General features: G+C 41.3%; 1 protein-coding gene across 8 annotated transcripts in view; it reads right to left on the bottom strand.

Annotated features, from left to right (window-relative positions):
- tll1 (tolloid-like 1) overlaps positions 1-11,324 on the bottom strand; it is a 60,839-nt gene extending 49,515 nt beyond the window's left edge. For 2 of the 8 annotated variants that reach the window (XR_014874556.1, XM_085162805.1), the window contains exon 1: positions 9,276-10,714. Coding sequence is in view for 5 of the 8 variants with exons in the window: in XM_085162805.1 (XP_085018931.1) it covers positions 9,276-9,456 (181 nt within the window). In the remaining 3 variants the exon portion in view is untranslated. The other 6 variants (XM_085162810.1, XM_085162806.1, XM_085162809.1 and 3 more) reach the window with 6 other exon arrangements.
- Positions 11,325-18,206: the final 6,882 nt, after the last annotated feature.

Raw genomic sequence — 18,206 nt, 5'->3', positions numbered from 1 at the left:
ATCCCTTATCTGACTTTTACTGCACTACAAACTTCTTGAATTTAAAAACCCAAATAAATTTATACAAAATGCAATATTTCCTTTAAAGGTAAATATTGGAGAGTGAGCTGCCTTGGTGAGTTTGCTTCTTATTATCTATTTTACTCCTAATTTACAAACTTTGCAAATAAAAAAACCCATATTCAGTAAGTTTTGAAACTGGTGATTGAAACCATAGATCTCCCCAGGTTAATATCTGCAGAGGCCATAAATAAATAAATAGTCTTATAGTCTTGTATAGCTTTTGATTGATTTTACCAACCAAAGGAGTCAGGCCATGACCATTCCAAAAATTACAAATTTAAAGCACTTTCAAGTTGGCCTTCCTTTACAGAGTACACAGAGGGGGGTTGTGTCAAAGCCTATGTGTGACACAAGCCCACGTACCAACCTTCATAACGTTCACAACACTCTGATCGAACATTAGATTCAAACACAAATTGTAAAGTGTTGAAATTCCTGGAGATGCTACATGGATTGTCTCTATGGATTTTTTTTTATCCCGAAACCCAAAATAACTGCTGTGAAACCAAACTGCCCAAAGCCCCCATTGTCCATTGCGAAGCAAAGTATGACTTTGAGTAGCACTTGAAACTGAAACGGCCGTTTCTATTCTTCTTTGAGTGTAAGATGGAATAATGATGAGCTACTGCACTTACGCCAAGGTGCTGGAATGTAAAGAGATGCTGCAGTTTTTCTATCACTGGTAAAAAAAAAAAAAAAAGTCAAAAATGTTCATACCCACACCCTGCTGCAAGTAGATTTGAAAGAGAGAGACACAGAGGCAAGAGACAAGAGTGACATGCAATAGAAAAAATCCTGAATAAAACAGGGTACTTACAGTATGTTGGTGAGTATTCACTGAATTGAAGCCATAATTAGAAACTTTAAAATCACCAGTCGCACTGAGGTCTGACTCCATACAAAACACGCAAACTCTAATTATATATTTTTACAGACGTAAATATAGTCCCAGACACTGACAAAGACCCAGTTACACACTTGTACACTGACACATCACTGTGTTTACCTGCGCCACAGTGTGTGTGTGTGTTTGTCTAGAGATTAGAATAAGCACAGTTTCTTCATCCGTGAACACAGCTGAAAACAGATGGCAGGGCCGTGAGGCACACACCTGGACATTTGAAATGACCCGGAATGAAGTCCAGACTGATCATAAACAAATCCAGTTAAGAGGAGCTTTTGTCCAAGTGGAGCTATTTTTAGTTTTTTCAGTAAATATTGCTAGTAGTCTATGCCAAGAGATCAAAAGGGAAAAGAAGAAAATGTTATAAAATGCTATGGATGGAAGGTAAAGTGTAGAAGAGCACAAATATGTTGAGTAAATGGTTCAATCACCTTATCTCCACTGTTCATTGCTCAAAGGGGGTTTTCTCTTTTTCTAAGGTATTGACCTTAAATGGGCTGTGACCTGACTGTGAACTGGCTGCTGTATAATTAAATCTGAAATGAATGAAAAGATTTTCAAGGCCTCGCTCACTTAGAACTCTGAACTATAAATTGACAGCGAGATCGCGCAAAGACATGTTTGGTATGAGACAGAATAACATGATATCATATGACGCATGCGCTTACAGAGCTGGTGTAACTCCCTAATCACTTTACTGTGACATTGGGATTCCTCCCTAGCGGGTCATGGGTTTGGCCAGACATTGTGACGGGACGTGATTACGGCTCGGTTTCCCGTCGGCGTGCCCCGGGTCTGCACCCAGGGAACGAGCAGCCAACTGGCCTTTAAATGCACAAATGAAAGTCATAGAACAGAGAACAATGTTGTTCTTGTTGAGATCGCAGATAGCTGAACCCAGGTGTGACTACATAGTTTCAATTACCGGATGAGTAACTTCATTTGAAGTTGGATTTCAGTTAGATTACAGTGCATAAATCAAGTGAAGGCATGAAATCTTTCCAGTGGAGCAGCGTTCACATGAGACTCAGGCGGAATTGATTGACTCACATCAGAGGAATTTTTAAAATAATCAACTTGTAGCTGTTGTTCGTCCATCAGCTGTGCTTCAAATTCCCCTAAGCAGTATGATATTGAGAGGGAAATGGAGACATCGTTTGGTGAACTCTTTACAAAGGAGAAGCAGCACCACAAGGAGTCGTACAGCAGCAGAAGACCAAAGAAGAGGAAAGAAGAGGAAAGAAGAGGTGCGATGAACTGCCCTCCACAGTCACCTGATCTCAACAGTGCTGATTATCTATGGGGGCAATTAAAGACCAGAATTTATGACATCATAAGGATCCTAATGAGATCTTTGTCAGAGATCTGAACTCAAAAAGATATTTCTCTTTATCTGGTTTGGTTAAACGTATCTGTCTTCAGCCACAGGTGACAATACAGGCTAGCTCAGCCATATGGTCATCACTTTTTTCCTGTAGCGTTAGCTTGCTTAGGCATCAAAGATCGCAACTGGAGCAGGTGGAGTGTAGGGAGGAGTTCCCTTCTACAATACTTAGACAACAAAACAAGTTTGACTGCCAGGAGAAAGAGGCTTTTCTTTAGACATTAATGTGTGAATGGGTCTGATTTTGTATTTTTTATTTTTTTGCTTCTATAAATACCATCAGGGAAAGCTGGGTGACATAAAAGCACCCAGACATTTAATAATTGAACGGTGCATGGCAGGTGGGCGATGTGAAGGCGATGCTGACTCATGGCTTCTGCTGCTCCGGAACAATGACGCTCCAGAACAAACAGTCGGCCCTGGGCATGGCCGCAGAGTTTGTGCTGAGGCGGGAATCCTGAGGAAGACTTCGGAAGCTCAGTGGCAGGAGCACTCTGCTCGGGAAAATCCTGTTTAATATAATATGAGTGAGACCACTTGCTCCCTCGCTAGCACACACAGATGCAAGGCAGCCGCGGTGCCAAATGTACACATACACATGTTGCTCTAGTTTCCTTCCTAACGATGAATGGGGGAAGGGATGAACAGTAGCTGCAGCTCATGTCACGACTTGGTGGGCTGCACGTACAGTACACAGCGAACATATACGTGCACAGGCGTTCAAATCCCAGGATCTGAGGTACGCTTGGGACACTTCTAGAAAATTTAAGTGTGAGTTAAACTCGTCCTAATCAGCTGTATTGGTTATCATTACTAATTTCTTTCTCTCTGTGCCACAGTGGGTTTTAAATCAAACAATAAAGATGTGATTGAAGCGCAGACTTGCAGGTTTAATTCAAGGGTTTCAACAAAAGCTTAGCATTAACTGTTGAGGAATTACAGCCATTTCATTATACACTCTCAACATTTTCAAAGGCTCAAAATTAAATCAAAAATTGATTGACAAACAGCTCTTTTATAACTCCTGTTCCTTTCTATGACAAATTAAGCAGATAAAAGATCTGTATAATTAGCCCAGTGCATTGTTTAAAAAAAAGGAAGCCTGAAACACCATAGATGATAACTAAAGTGAACAACCATAGAATTATTCCCATTGTTAAGAAAAACAACAACAACAAAAGTACGGAGAAGGGGGGAAACAGTTCATTATTAAAGTATGCCACGTCATGTATAAACCATGTTGGAGGTAACGTTATGGCGTCGACATGTATTCCTGTTTGTGCAACCAGACTACTTGTGTTTTTTATTTATCATGCAACTGCTGATAGAAGTAGCAGGATAGATTTTGAAGTGTACAGGGTTATGTTCTCTGCTCAGACTTAGCCAAATGCTTCAAAACTGATCAGACAGTGCTTTACAGTGCAAATGGATAATGACCTAAAGTTTATAGCAAAAACAACACAATAGCTTCTCCAGCCAAATAAAGGCCATATTCTTGATTGGCCAAGTCGGTCTTCCGATCTCATCCCAACAGAGCAGCTTCTATGTTATGGAAATGATGACAAAGAGAGCCACAAACAAGCAGCACCTAAAGGTGATTGCAGTAAAGGCCTAGCAGAACATCGGAAGGTAGAAAATGTACACACGCATAACACTTTGCGTGGATATATTTATGTACAATCATGTATATCAACATCAGATTTTTTTCCCCAAAAATTGATAACAGCACCTGCTGTGCATCTGCAAGCCACTTTGCAACCTCCACCACAGTTCCTCCTTTTCATGCTACAGTATGTCTGACTTAATCCGTGTCCTGTTTATTTTGGATTTGTTTTGTTTGACGCTCTTTCTGCTGTTCTTCTTGACTAAAACAAACCTATCCACCAGACTTTCAAGCAAGCACACCCTGCGTCTTGTTCTGTGGTGAACAACATAACGCAATTGCCTCAGACTGTGGCGTACACTTTAAATGGTTCTTTAAATCCCATGTGCCAGTATCTTTTATCTGCATATAAAATGAGAAACTGATAGAACAGATCCCAGTTATTTTACAGTAAAGTACAGTGTAGTATGGTACCTTATATATTCTACCATCACATCTGAATCAGCTTCAGCCAATGTGAAACAGTTTATGAGGTGATCCCTCCAATGAAAGGTTGAATTGAAGACTGTGATGTAACTAGCCATATTACCTGACTATGTGCAGTGGCAATCTGCTTTAGGTGCACATGATGCAGAGAATAAACAACTTTGTTTCATTCATTAATTTCATTCATCTATTCTCCAAACTGCTTACTCACTTTAGCATTGTGGGAGGCCTGAGGCTATTTCAGCTTTCAAAGGGCAAGAGGTGAAGTACACCCTGGACAGGGTGGCGTGGTTAATGCAGAAATATAGACGTTGGCAACTGTGGCAGAGTTTTAGACTCACTGCTTAATCTGACATGCATGACTTTGGGAGGAAGTTGGAGCACCAGAGAGAACCCACACAGGCACAGGAAGAATATGCAAATTCCACACAGATGTGCCTGTGCCAGCCGGTGGATTCAAAGCTAGGACTTTCTTGCTGTCAAGCAACAATTCTTAACTATTTTGCCACTGTGCCACCCCTCAAACAAATTTTGCTTTAAAAAATTCTTAAATCTTTTAAGTCTTGTGTTGTAACACCTGATCTCAGTGATGTGTCCATAAAAAAACAACACATTGTGCCCACACACACTCCTACGATGCCCGACTATTGTGTTTAAAGTAGAGAAAAGGTAGTAATGTCTCTGATTCCTCCTGAAGAAAAGACCCACAGCCTTTAGATACCGAGGTTTGTTTAGGTTTCACTCGATGTGTGTGAGGATTTTATGAGAACAGTGATTTGGAAGGAAGCATGAATGACTCTTGAGTGAGCGTAGGGGCACATACGTGTGTGCATTTGTGTGTGTGGGCGTGCGCGTATGTGTGTCATCTCCAGCTGAGTAGCAGGATGCAGACAACCAGGAAGAGATAAGCACGGGTGAATGGAGGGAGCTTAGCATGTGTGTGTGTACCGTGTGTGTGTGTGCATGTGTGTTCGCGTAGGGAAATCACTTCACAAAGGCATGGAAGTGTGTGTTCCCCTGTCTACCAGCGCGGGACTCGGAGGAGATAAGCAGACAGCCAAATATTCCCCTTGTGTTTTCCCAGCAAAAACAGGAGGCGGAATACCAACCACTCAGACCGATGCCATGGGGTCAGGCGTGGAATGAGTCGCGCTTCCACTTCTTACAAGCTGCACATAGCTGCCAAGTCAGTGCATTAATTGCAACACGATTACTCCAGAAAATCTCAGGAGACAGTCAGATGTGTGCGTGCGAGTGGGTTTAAATTCAGCTGCACATCAGCAGACACTCATGTGTGTCTGTCAGAGGCTCTGCAGGCTCACACTGAAACATTTGTGTGTCCGTATCTGTGGCTGGATTAGCATATTGAAAGCTTGTATTTCAGAATGTGCAGGTAGATATTAAATAACATGCTCCCACACAGTACTAAGTGGAACAGTTACAGACATCAGGTGGTGAGGATGCAGGCATAAAACAAAAAACAGAATCATTTACTCGTTTGTATTTACAGTAGTGTTATTTTTTTAGCCCAAGACTTGTGCATCTAAACAATAAACTGACACCATAAAATGACGAAAACTTTGCAAACTTTGAGCCAAATGAGAAGATAAGCAAACTTAATCTGCTGATGAGCATCATGCAAAACAGGCCAAAGCTCCAGAGCACCCTCCACACCAGTAGCTTTAAAAAAATTTCCGCCTTCAGAAGCCGTAAAATCAGTTCATTGACCCCACTACACACACATGCACAGCTTTTAGCAATTATTAACAATAAAAAATGACCCAAATTGAATTTTAGAGAAGGTCATCAACATTGCATCACCAGACTCATATTTATTATCTCTGCACAAATCCATCCATCCTCTTCCACTTATCCGATCCTGCACAAATCATTCAAGTTAATTACATTTTTTTTTAACCTTGGTCGTCCACACCCCACCCACAGCAGTTTCATACCTCACCAGTGGGGCTGGATTCACAGTTTAAAAAACCTACACTGACTCTGAGATGAGATGGTTTTGTCATTTTCTTATTATAAACCATATCATCAGAGGAGAAAATAAAAGGAGAATGAAATTTGGGGACTCAGTATTTAATATAAATGAGCTATACATGTTCAAATGATGTAAAAAGGTGCCAACTGTCAAATGTCCAATAAAACAGAAATGCCTGAAAACAAATGGCACTTGTAAAATTATAAGGCTTATAAGATGAACGTATGTGTTGATTATTAGGAGTGTGTGTGCCCGTGTGTGTTTATGCAATTTGCTGCAAGAAACCTCAGCAGCTGAGTATAGAAGGCTCTTTATGTTCATCGAAATTTTCAGAAAATAAATACATTCGCTGTGTTTTTTCTCTCAGTTATTTTAACCTTAAAGACTCGCTCGGTCTCACAAACATGCGTAGACTTACTGACTCCCTTTAACCTGCCAGGCTCCCATCAAAACACACAAAAAACGAATGAACGGTAAGTTCTTTGCATAGCTAAAAAGCCACAGAAACATGGGATTGCAGAGTCAACATAAAAATCACCCACATAGAGATCAGTGTGACATGCACATGAGCAAACACACATGCAGACACACACACACACACACTGGCCAATGTCCACGGTTGTCAGGTTTGTGTATTTGGTATGGGAAGAATGTGTGTTGGTCAGCGTGCGGACGCTTAGCGCTCTGGGGTGGAGTTCTTATCAGTCCAATGTGTCATCACAGACAACATTAAGTACCACTAAAACACACATGGACACGCATGTACACAAACACACACGGAGAAAGACACACAAAGTCAGGAGGGTGTAACCCCAAACAAGGATTCAGATTTTAAAAGATGCTTATTTATTTTACACCATCCCAACATCCCTCTTATAGAAAGAGGAGAGGAGAGGAGAGGAGAGGAGAGGAGAGGAGAGGAGAGGAGAGGAGAGGAGAGGGTCAGAAAAACCTTAAAAAATATATCAAAAAGATATAGAGTTACCCTATGAAATTTGTTGTTCTAGGCTTAAAAGCAAGAAGATCAACACACATATGTCCTGTTGTTAGCGTTTTCTCTCTCATTTTGGAGCAAACTCGAGCACCTTGAGCCTACTAGGATTATGAATTGCTGCTCTATATATGAAACTGAACTGCATTTTCCCTTTTACCAAAGACACAATTACTTGGTGCCAAATTTTTCTTATTAATGGTTTGTGCACTTCAGGGACAATTAGGGGAGGAGCCAAGTAGTGGCCAAGAATGGCCAGGGCCACCACACAGTTAATTGTGGTCATCCAACACAACACAGGATGGAGCTTCACAGGGCACTTTGCATATACTCATCAGCCCTGAGGTACATGTATTCTTCTGTTTTACAGGAACACCTTTTTGCAGAACAATTTCTCCATCATTTTTGTTCCCAAATGAACAAAAACATAAAACCTAAAAAAAAAAAGTAATAATTTTATAGCTCATCAATATTTAAAAATTAATAACTTGAGCAACAGCACAAACTTGTTTTCATCAAGTGAAGGTAAAAAAAGAAGCATAAGATGTATTGTCTGTACAAGATAATAAGAAGAGTGAGGATTGAAGGATTTAATCTAATTATTCTTTGGCGTACAGTAATTTACACAGTGGCTGGTGGTAAACACCATTACCTCACAGCAAGAACGTCCTGAGTTGAATCCACTGGCCTGTTGGGCCTTTTCTGTGTGTTTGCATGATCTCCTAGTGACTCCGTGGGTTGTCTGCGCATATTAGCTTATTAGTGATTCTTAATTGATTGTAGGTAGTGTGTCTGTCTGTTTCTCTGTCAGCCATATGACAGGCTGGTGACATGTCCAGGGTGTACCCTTCTTCTAGCGCTAGGACAGCTGGAAGAGGCTTTCACAAAAATCGTAACCCTTAATTGGATAAGCAGAAGAACATGGATGATTCACACCGCTGAAAACGTAATAATACCAGTTTCTATCTGGTGTATCTTATCTGGTGCTGCCACTGGTCATCACTACACTAGTAACAGTCTATAACATTTCCCATCATAGCCAGCCTTAATAAAATGGGGATATGTAAATGGTCACCAACAAATACTGCATTTAAAGGTTATGGTCCAGGCGCTAACAGAGGAGAATAACTAGGAGGAGAGGGACTGGTTAAGAGAGCGACTATATAAAATCCAAAATGACCCCCCCCCCTCCCCCAGCCAATAAAAGACCTATTTTTTTTAAAAAAATACACTTTTTTTGTATAAAACTTTAAAAAACTGGCAACCACTCGCTGACTTAACAGACACATTTATTTTCGATTCAGTGAAAGTTTTTGTCTCTTTTATTTTTTACACACAAGAAACTCGTTCATAGCGATCAAGCCACATCAGGGTGTTACTCCACAACAACTACACAAATGTTAAATGTTTATCACGTGTGCACGCGCATGAATCCGCGCCTGTGTAAATCCAGCTGTTATTTTTATCCCTGTTATTAGTTGACTTGACATCTGCACACGCGCGCAAACCTATACATCCATGCGATCCATGCGCGCCACCAATATTTGGACTCTGGGGGATGCTTGAGCTGAATGTGAGCATGTTTGTGTGTTTGCGTGCATTGAAAAGTGCATCAGACTGAACGTGACCGTCACCGTGGCATGCACGTGGCATGCATCTGCGAGATCGCCACAGACACCGACACCGGTTATGCGGTTATTGGCAGAAGCGCGCTGTCATCCCTCATACACACATGCACGTGCCGCCTCGGAGCCAGCTGTAGGAGGGCAGGATCACCGTGACCAGAGTAATAAATATAGTTCTTGTGTTACTTTTAAAATTTAAAAGCTAAAATAAAGTAAAATGACTCACCAGCTTTGCAGGGGTCCTTGTAGTCAATGGTCTCCGCTCTCTCTTCCTCATAATATTCATAGTCTGGCTCCTCGTAGTCGAAACAGTTACAAATAGTAACTTTGCCCCAGAAAGTCAAGCCAGCAAGCACCAGTGTGATCCAGCGCATCTTACCAGCAAGTGCGGATGGCACACGGTCCATCTGAAGACTGAAATAACCAAATAACGGCCTCTCTGCTCGTCTCGTGCGCTACTGAGAGATGGACAATCCAATCTCCGAAGCACGGCGTTAAGAATTTATCGGGCCATCTTGAAGATTGGCGTCCTTTGTGACAGTCTGCTTTTGGATGGTGTAGGTTGTAGTAAGTTACCCTACTCCGACTGACTCTCCTCCATGGTTAAAGTACGCTGAGGTTTCTGTGCGTCCGTCTCTCAGTCAGCAAAGTGTCCGCTGAGAAGCTCCGCTGTCCTCCGCTGTGGCTTCGCAGGTGAAGCTGCTGCTAGACAAGCAAGAAAGAGGAGAGGTTAGGAGATCAGGGCTGGGTGATCTCTGAGCGTAAAGACGCACGGTGGTGTGTCTGCTGCTGCTGCTGCACGCACGAGAATCATCCACCTTGTGTGTTTCCAACCAACAATCTCGTCCCTCGCTCTCTCTCTCTCTCTCTTTCTCTCTCTCTCTCTGTCTCTCTCTCTCGTGTCCGGTGGTGGTACTGTCTCTCTCCCTCAACCCAAGTCAGCGCACCGCCCATTCACACACACACACACACACACACACACACACACACACACACACACAACCGCACTGTTCGTCCCAAGTGGTGCAGAACCACAACGTCTCTGTCTTCTTTTGTCTCCATTCAAAGGACCATTCGCAGTCTTCTTCGTTCGTTTTTTTTTTCATGCGCAAAACTCCTGAGCCTTCTCTGTCTCTGATCTCAGCGCGCTGACCGCGGAGGAAGCCGCTCACTAATCATCACCGGCTTAATTGGACCTTTATTCACATTGACCCGCAAAATAAAGTGAACTGGCAGTAAAGAACCGGTAGCGGTAAAAGTAACACGGTGGCCACAAATTTGCCTGTGACTCTAAGTAGGTGTTATCTGGTTATTCTGAGGCAGGTGCCAAGTAGGTGAGAACCAAACCATAAACGCCCAGAGGCAGGTAAGTTTTACAGTCATGACGTGACAAGTGGTCTTTTATTCTGGCCCCCTTCTGAGTTGCTGTCATAGAGAGAGGGAGAGGGACATCAGTTTTAAACCTTTGAAACTTAAATAGTGAATTTCAATAAATAAATAAATAAATCCCTACTGAACAATGGCCTTTAGAGTGGGGGACAGGTAGAGACAAGAAAAATCTTTAATATGTAGAGCATAATCACATCAAGCAAAACACTAAACCAGACTAGATAGATAGATAGACCAGTCTGCCATTCACCTATGATGTCTTCTCTAATCTCTCATAAATACCCTTGGCAGCAGTAGGTCGGTCAACAACCGAGTTCGTGATCCTCCCCTGCATCCCTGACATCCACAGGTCCAGCGCAGCAGCCTGAGCGTGTTAGTTCACGAAAAGAACGCTAAGAGCATTTAGGCAAGAGGAGGAGAAAAAAAATCCTTTACAGTCAATTTCATTTGACGTATTTTACTCTAATTTCGCACGGACTGCAAAGTTGTCAGGAACCACCCATAATCCCCCCCAGTGCTGCCTATACACGTGCACATGCACACACGGAAGACTCCTGCAGTAAAAATAAAACCCCAGCAGTTGTTGACAGACAGTGAACACCTTGCCAGTGTAAATCCTCCTGAGACAAGCTCACCCATACGTCTCCACAGCTTACCTGCTGCGTTTACCTGCCCGGGGCGCGTTGGTTTGCTGCGGAGCCACATAGCGACCCATCGTGCTGCAAGTGTGGGGACTTTCTCCGGAGTCTCAGGGGGCCTCGGGGTGTCACTCGGTACCGGCAGTTTCAAACGTGCCTGACTCCCCCATTTATTACCGGGAGATTACCGGAGCGCTGTCTCTGCCGCTCCCGACTAATCCTGCCCTCTGGGAGAGGTAGCGGCGCGCTGACGTCACGCCATCAATCCAGCCGCAAGCTGTCCACTATCCACGGGTTGGACACAAATCCCTTAGAGGCAGCACACACACACACACACACACACGCACGCACGCACGCACGCAGGTCGACACACTCCTGTTTTTTTTTTGTCCCAAAATTAACCTGCTGGACAACCTGAAAGTTTGTGGGATAGAAAAAAGGAGCAACAACCAACACTGACAGGATGAATCTGTGTCAGTCTGATTCCTCATACTAAGATCAGGGTTCTGATATTATCAACGAGTCTTAATGGCAAGAATTGCACTAACAAGGATAATAAAAATAAATAGGTAGATAAAGAAAAACTTTGGGGAGAGCAAGCAAACTGCCATCACCAGCAGGGTGTGCTGAAGCACTACTGCTTAGCTCAGCAAAAAGTTTGGCAGGTAAATGCCACGAGCCGCTACTCTAAGCCAAAACGAGCTCTTGCCCTCCCACTCCACATTTTCAACCATTGTACAAAAACAAAAGACAAATGAAATTTTAATGAAATAAAAGTCAGCAAAGCAGCACTGGTTGACACTTGCTTGTGTATGTTTTCCAACCAAGTCACCTTCACTCAGCTTCATTTCACTTCACAAGTTTCTACTGGTCATCCATGCCTAGGGGTATCTTATAGTTTGTGACTCACTGCACTAATCGGTGTGTTTAAGTGTGCAGTTTGTTGTCAACCGCAGGTCAAATACATTCTTTCTACATCCATGTTATGCCAATGCGTGTTGATTTGCATAGACGTTTGGGTGAAGCTGGTGGGCATGTTGTTGTTTTGGGAGTGCATGTCACAAGACTCGTACTTACCACGAGTACAGTGTTAAAGTTATTTTAAAAAGCCTCCACACTTTACTTTGTGTGTGTGTGTGTGTGTGTGTGTGTGTGTGTGTGTGTGTGTGTGTGCGTGCATGTGTGTGTGTTTAGTGCTTATTTGTGGTCTGCTTTTCCCTCTCGAACACCTGCAAATTAACACCAGGGAAGGCATTTAGTGGCATTTTTGGCCTTTCAAGCCACTTACAGTCCATCTGTGTGGTTACTACCCACCAAATCTATTCAGCAAAAACGCTTCCTTCTTAAATCGGCTCCAGCTATTGAAATTAATGCTGTGTTCAGGTATTTGTGTCCCTATTTAAAGCACTTATCGATCAGTGAAACTCTGTGAAAGTACCTCGCCAGCATTCTGACCCAGCGCACTGACCACCACCCCTCCCTGAAGCCACACTCTCTCATATCCAAACACACACATACACCCGCACACAAATATCAAGAGGAACCCTCAAACAAAGCAGCAGCCCCTCGAGACTCCTCCAAGTGCTGTGGTCTGCAGGTATTGGAGCACTAATATTAGCTTTGTTTCTAGATGCAGTAGAATTGAACTGCACCAGGTTTGCTGCACTTTACTCTGACTTCAAAGATATACATTATCTGAATCAGGCATATCAGTGATCCACTCTGGTTATAACAGACTGTTTAAGCTATCTTTGTCACTCATAGAGTCCGCAGTTACCTTGAATTAATTCTGCTGTAATCCATAGAAACATATCAAATCCACAGCAACATTTCCTACACTGCCGTTCATCTATATGAGGACAACAGCCATGTTTTCATGATATTCATGTCAAAATATTACATTCAGCTTTGATGTGCAACATATTCATAAACATGATGAAATACTGCTAAAAAGAGATTTTGACCCAAAATGTGACTTGAATGAGATTTAAAGCATGACTTATCAAGCTGAAAGAAATTTGTAATGTAAAAAATGTATGCCATAATATGAGCATACAGCTGTTTTTACTTAAATAAATAAAAACAGCTGCATGCTCTGGAAGGCGGACACAGTGGTGGTGGTGGTGGAGCATTTAGCTGAAGAAGCAGATGTTTCCCTCAGGAACATGTTATGTATGTTATGTATATTTAGCAGGTTTCCAAGAACATAAATAATACATGTACACTACAAATGCCCCTAAATCAATGCATACAGCCCTAAATGAGATCTTAAATCTGAAGAAATTGATCATTGCATGAGAATCTTATTTCTGATGACCTGGTGTATCTCTTTGTTTACTGCTACAGCAGTATAAGTAACACAACGTGTAGTGGTACACTGTGACGCCATGTTACTGTAAGCATTGTTCAAGGAAATATCACGTATATTCAAGTAAGCTTTTGTTGCGATGCAACCTACTGAGAACATGTACTGTGTCTAGTACTCATAGCTGGTGGATATATCATACAAACAACACAACTCTCTTTTCCTCGTTTTTCTACCATTTATTCCATTTGCATTTATTTTTGTTGTTGTCGTTTTCCACTTGATGCAGGATCAGCAGATCATTTCATCATTTCATTCAAATTTCTGACTTTTCTTCCTAATTTAGTTTCAGTCCTTTTTTGGTTAAAATATTTTTAAAATGGCTCATTTGTGACGTAGCACAGTGCTTTGTAACGGAAAGCATGGCTAAACGTCGGTCAGTCATTCATCCAAAATAAACTCCTTGACTGGACTTTAAGGCCAAAGACTTCAAGGGTCAAGTTTTAACCACAATAACAAGTTTTTAAACAAGCCTGGGTACTTGACTCTGTGGTAGGACTTGACTTAAGCGGTCAAAGAAGTGCAGGAGACTGATGCTGTCCAGTGTAGCAACCGATTTATTCACCATTTTGTGACTGACCTGACCTGAACCTTTCTCTTCAAACACCTGAGTTCTTCTGCTTAAATAGTCCACTTAACCAAACAATTTCTCCTCTGGACTATTCCATTCAGTAGGTAAGATGAACATGATTATATTCAAACCTCTACTGCCACTCTTTAATAGCAACATAAACTCTGTGGTGTAATCAATACATCGTACAACAATAAATCTATTTCTCCATAAACCCTCTAAAATCAACTTTATTAAATTACAAGAATTCTTCCCCTTCTGCACTTGGTCACTTCCTGTGACCTCAGATGAACCCAGAAGCTATAAAGCAGGAAGTAAAACTACATTTCCTCCTTTTGTTTCTGGAAGACAGGTAGGTAAGGTAAGTTCTAAACAATACAAATTAACAGCTGAAATAAATAACATGTTAACTTAACAAACTCGTAGGGATTGATTTAAACCAAGATGTTATATTATATAATCTGTAAAAGTGCAAAACATAAACAAACCCGGGATAGTAGATGTTTGCCTGTTGCAGACTACATATGAAATATGGTTAAATCAAAACAAGAATGTTAACTAAGAATATGGACAAATGGTCTTCTCACCAACTTTGTCACAGACTCCATAAAACGGTAGTATTTTTCAACACTGGTAACCTACGTGATTACAAAGACATTTCCTGTATACATTTTTTGCCCACTAATCCCTCATTTATTATATCTGTAACTTTGTTCATCCCCTGCTGTCCTCTAGTTGTTGTTTTTTGCTGTTTTTTGTTGAAGGCCTCCTAATTCAATATCCTATGTTCCTATTTTTTTTAAATGTATATATAATTATATAATAATTACATCTCTGTATTTATAAATAGATATAATAATTTATTTACAGCACTTTGGTCAGTGAAATCTGTGTGTAAAAATGTGTTTATAATATGTGCCTTATAAATAAAGTTTTACTAACTTACTTGCCTACTTATTTAGTTACTTTTTTGTACGAGTTTATCCCCACAAACTGCATTGTGGGAGCAAGAACCCCCAAAGAGCAACTAATGCTGACCGCCTTTGATCGAGCCGGAGAAACTTCACCTTTCTGTATCTTTCTTTATCCTCAGGGCTTACAAAGCTATGACCGCTAGTTAGCTAATAAACTAAAGTCAACTATATAGAGTGAACTACCTAGTCACATGAGGCAAGGTGTGAAAACAGGTGTAGGTTTTAGTGGACTTTAGATGGAGTTATATTAGTCCCGGTGTTAGATTCAGACCTTCCTTAGAGTCTTTACCTGACAGTGTGCTTGCTTTCTTAGGCATATCAAAACTGTTATATAAAAATAATTACCTACTCTTTTATAAAATAAAAGATAAACGAGAGTCCTTGGTTTCACCACTGAGACGATAACCTCTACTACAGCATGAACATCGTACTCTTGACCGACCTCTGTAACTTTCACTGAAGTAAATTAGTGAAAAATAAGTTTTGGATAGCTGATAAAAGAGGGGGACAGGTTAGAGGGGAACAGGCAGAGGCGGAAAATGAAGACAAAGCTAAAACGATAACAATACCTTAGGTAAGAAAAAAGAAAATATTATGTGTTCTCCTAGGTCTGCTGACTGTGGAAGTGTCCTAAGAGGTTTATGAAATTCATCAAGAGGAAGCAAAGAGGTGGCTAGAGACATCCATCACGTTTTGGCTAAAAGACAGTCTGCTGACACCACAACAGAGCCCAGCAGAGGATGATGATAATGCCTGGATATTGCTCGGTGGCTTCAAATACACGTCAAGGCAGTTTAATTTTCTCAAAACTTTCACTGCTGAAAAAGAAAAACAAAACAAACAAAAAAAATCTCGAAACAATGTGAAACTTGAGGTTTTTATTTTTAAGTTCAGCAGCAAAAGAAATGAAGGCGCCCATGTATGCTCTCTGTCCGTGTTACTGGAAAGTACATATATATGCAGCACTCACATACAAGACACACATGGCAGCTATGTGAAGTGGCTCCTTATGTAAACAGAGTGAGTGGAGGGAAGACGAGGTGTGGAGAGGAAATCCTCTGCATAAATGCCAAGCTGTGCGTGCCATTCGCTCTCCCTTGTTCTTATTTCCTCTTTTCTGCACCTCTCATGGCTCTGACTGTGCGGGTGCGTGCGTGCCAGTTTGCAGCTCACATTCACAATCCTGGAAAGATGACACAGACCTGCTTTTTGTCTTTGTGCCACCAGAATTTGCCGACACGGGAGAAGAAGAATGAAAGCAGGATGCACACTGGTGTCAAAAGATGGCCGCAGCTGCAAGGAGGTAGAGACGGAAAAACATATGCTGGAAAAGGAGGAAGGGAAGATCTCCCAGTAAATGCCTTACTGTAAAAGGGTCAAAGGGGCTGTTGAACCTTTACACTCTTATATACAGTGTCTTAGATTCTTCGTTAGCTGTGTCCTGTAGAGTTCATGGATATGTTATTTTTTGATCTCAAATCATTTGCTGGTGCTGAAATGTATTTAGAGCCTAGTGATAATATATTTATCAATGAGAATATAAAAGTGACATCTCCTATTGGTTTTGGACTTTGAACTGTTTTTTAGAACCAGAAGTTACCACATTTAGATTGAAGGGTGGGGCGCCAAGTTACTATATCATCAGTGAATTGTGCAGGTACACAGACACACGTATCAGCTCATTTATATAGGCTGCAGACTTATAAAACACTGGAATTTCACCATAGCCCCATAACCGAAGCCCAACCTTCTCAGATGGTCTGTACTACACAGCAAGCCAAAATAGAAATCTGATAATCCATTAAAAATGCCCCAGAAGGCACCGATGACTGACCCACAGGTCCAGTTCAATGATTTAAAGTAGGAGGACAGGTGACTGGCTCCAGGACTATCAGTCATCCCTAACTCAGTTATCCAGATGCAAAAGTTATTAACAGGAAAAACCCTCCTGGAGCATAATGTGTCCCTGATCAGGACACATTATGCTTCACATTTTTATCGACTGGGTTAAGGTTTATTATTTTGTTTTTTGTTTGTTTTATATCTACAATATGAAATTAAATGAAGAATATCCAGACACAAGATTATTGTCTGAATTTTGTTCAGATTGTGATTTTCTATCATTGTCCTCACCTTATGACACTCACTTGGACTTATTGAACTAATATCTAAGTTTTTTTTTTTAAAACAACTTTTTGTTGAAATGGTAATTTTGTCATTACTGAACAAGGAGGAGTTGAATGCCGAGTTAGAATTTGGGGAACAGTAACAGACAGCACCACGCACTGAGTGAGGCCGCCTTAACAGACCAACCACCTTGCTTCTCTGAAAGCTGAAGATGTTGAAAGTGTGTGTGTGTGTGTGTGTGTGTGTGTGTGTGTGTGTGTGTGTGTACAGTAGCCATTTGCTGACATTGCACTTCTTCTAGAACTTGGTATTGGGTGTGCACTTGTATTACTCGTGTTATGGGGACATAAATCTATTTACGCTGTCATAACGTGGAGGCTCAGCTTTGTTTTGGAGGGCAAAAAAGCAAGTTTTCATAACATGATTTACCAAATTTTAGAAGAATTGATTTAAGGTAATGTAAGACTACACTAGGGTAAAGCTCCAGGAACTTAATATAAGTCAATGCAATGTCCTCAGAGATATGGTAACACAGCTGTATGATCAACGTGTGTGTGCTCTGGCCTCTGCTTACTGCAGATATGCTTCTTTTCAGAAAGGCTATAGAAATGTGCAGTGTGTGTGTGTGTGAGAGAGAGAGAGAGAGAGAGAGAAGAGAGTGAGTGAGTGAGGGTTGAGGGTTTGCTGTACAAAGACCTTTCAGCTGCAAAATCACGTTCGGCACATTGTGAGAACCAATGTTTTCCTCAAAACTGAGAAAGGAATTGCACATCCTGTTAACTGAAGTCAAGCGACAGACCATAGACTGTGTAAGAAGTTAAACAAAGATCACATTTTAAACCCTATCTTGAGACACTTTATTGATAGCAGCCTGTTGAAAAAAACACATCATTTATTCACATTTCTTTATTTGAATCTATTAAAAATGCAAAAGATAACACAGTGTGAGAGGCACATTTTACATTTTTATTCATATTGTCACCAGTAGGTCAGGAAAGGGGTACAGCAGTGCAACCAAAATGTTGGAGGCACTGTTAGGATTTGGGCCTTGATTTTGGACAGTAGTGTTGGAGATCAAATTTGATGGAATTAT

The sequence above is a fragment of the Neolamprologus multifasciatus genome, chromosome 6, assembly GCF_963576455.1.
Source record: "Neolamprologus multifasciatus chromosome 6, fNeoMul1.2, whole genome shotgun sequence".
NCBI classification, from domain to species: Eukaryota; Metazoa; Chordata; class Actinopteri; order Cichliformes; family Cichlidae; genus Neolamprologus; species Neolamprologus multifasciatus.
The sequence above is the reverse complement of the archived record's forward strand: the minus strand, read 5'-3'. Positions and strand labels throughout refer to the sequence as shown.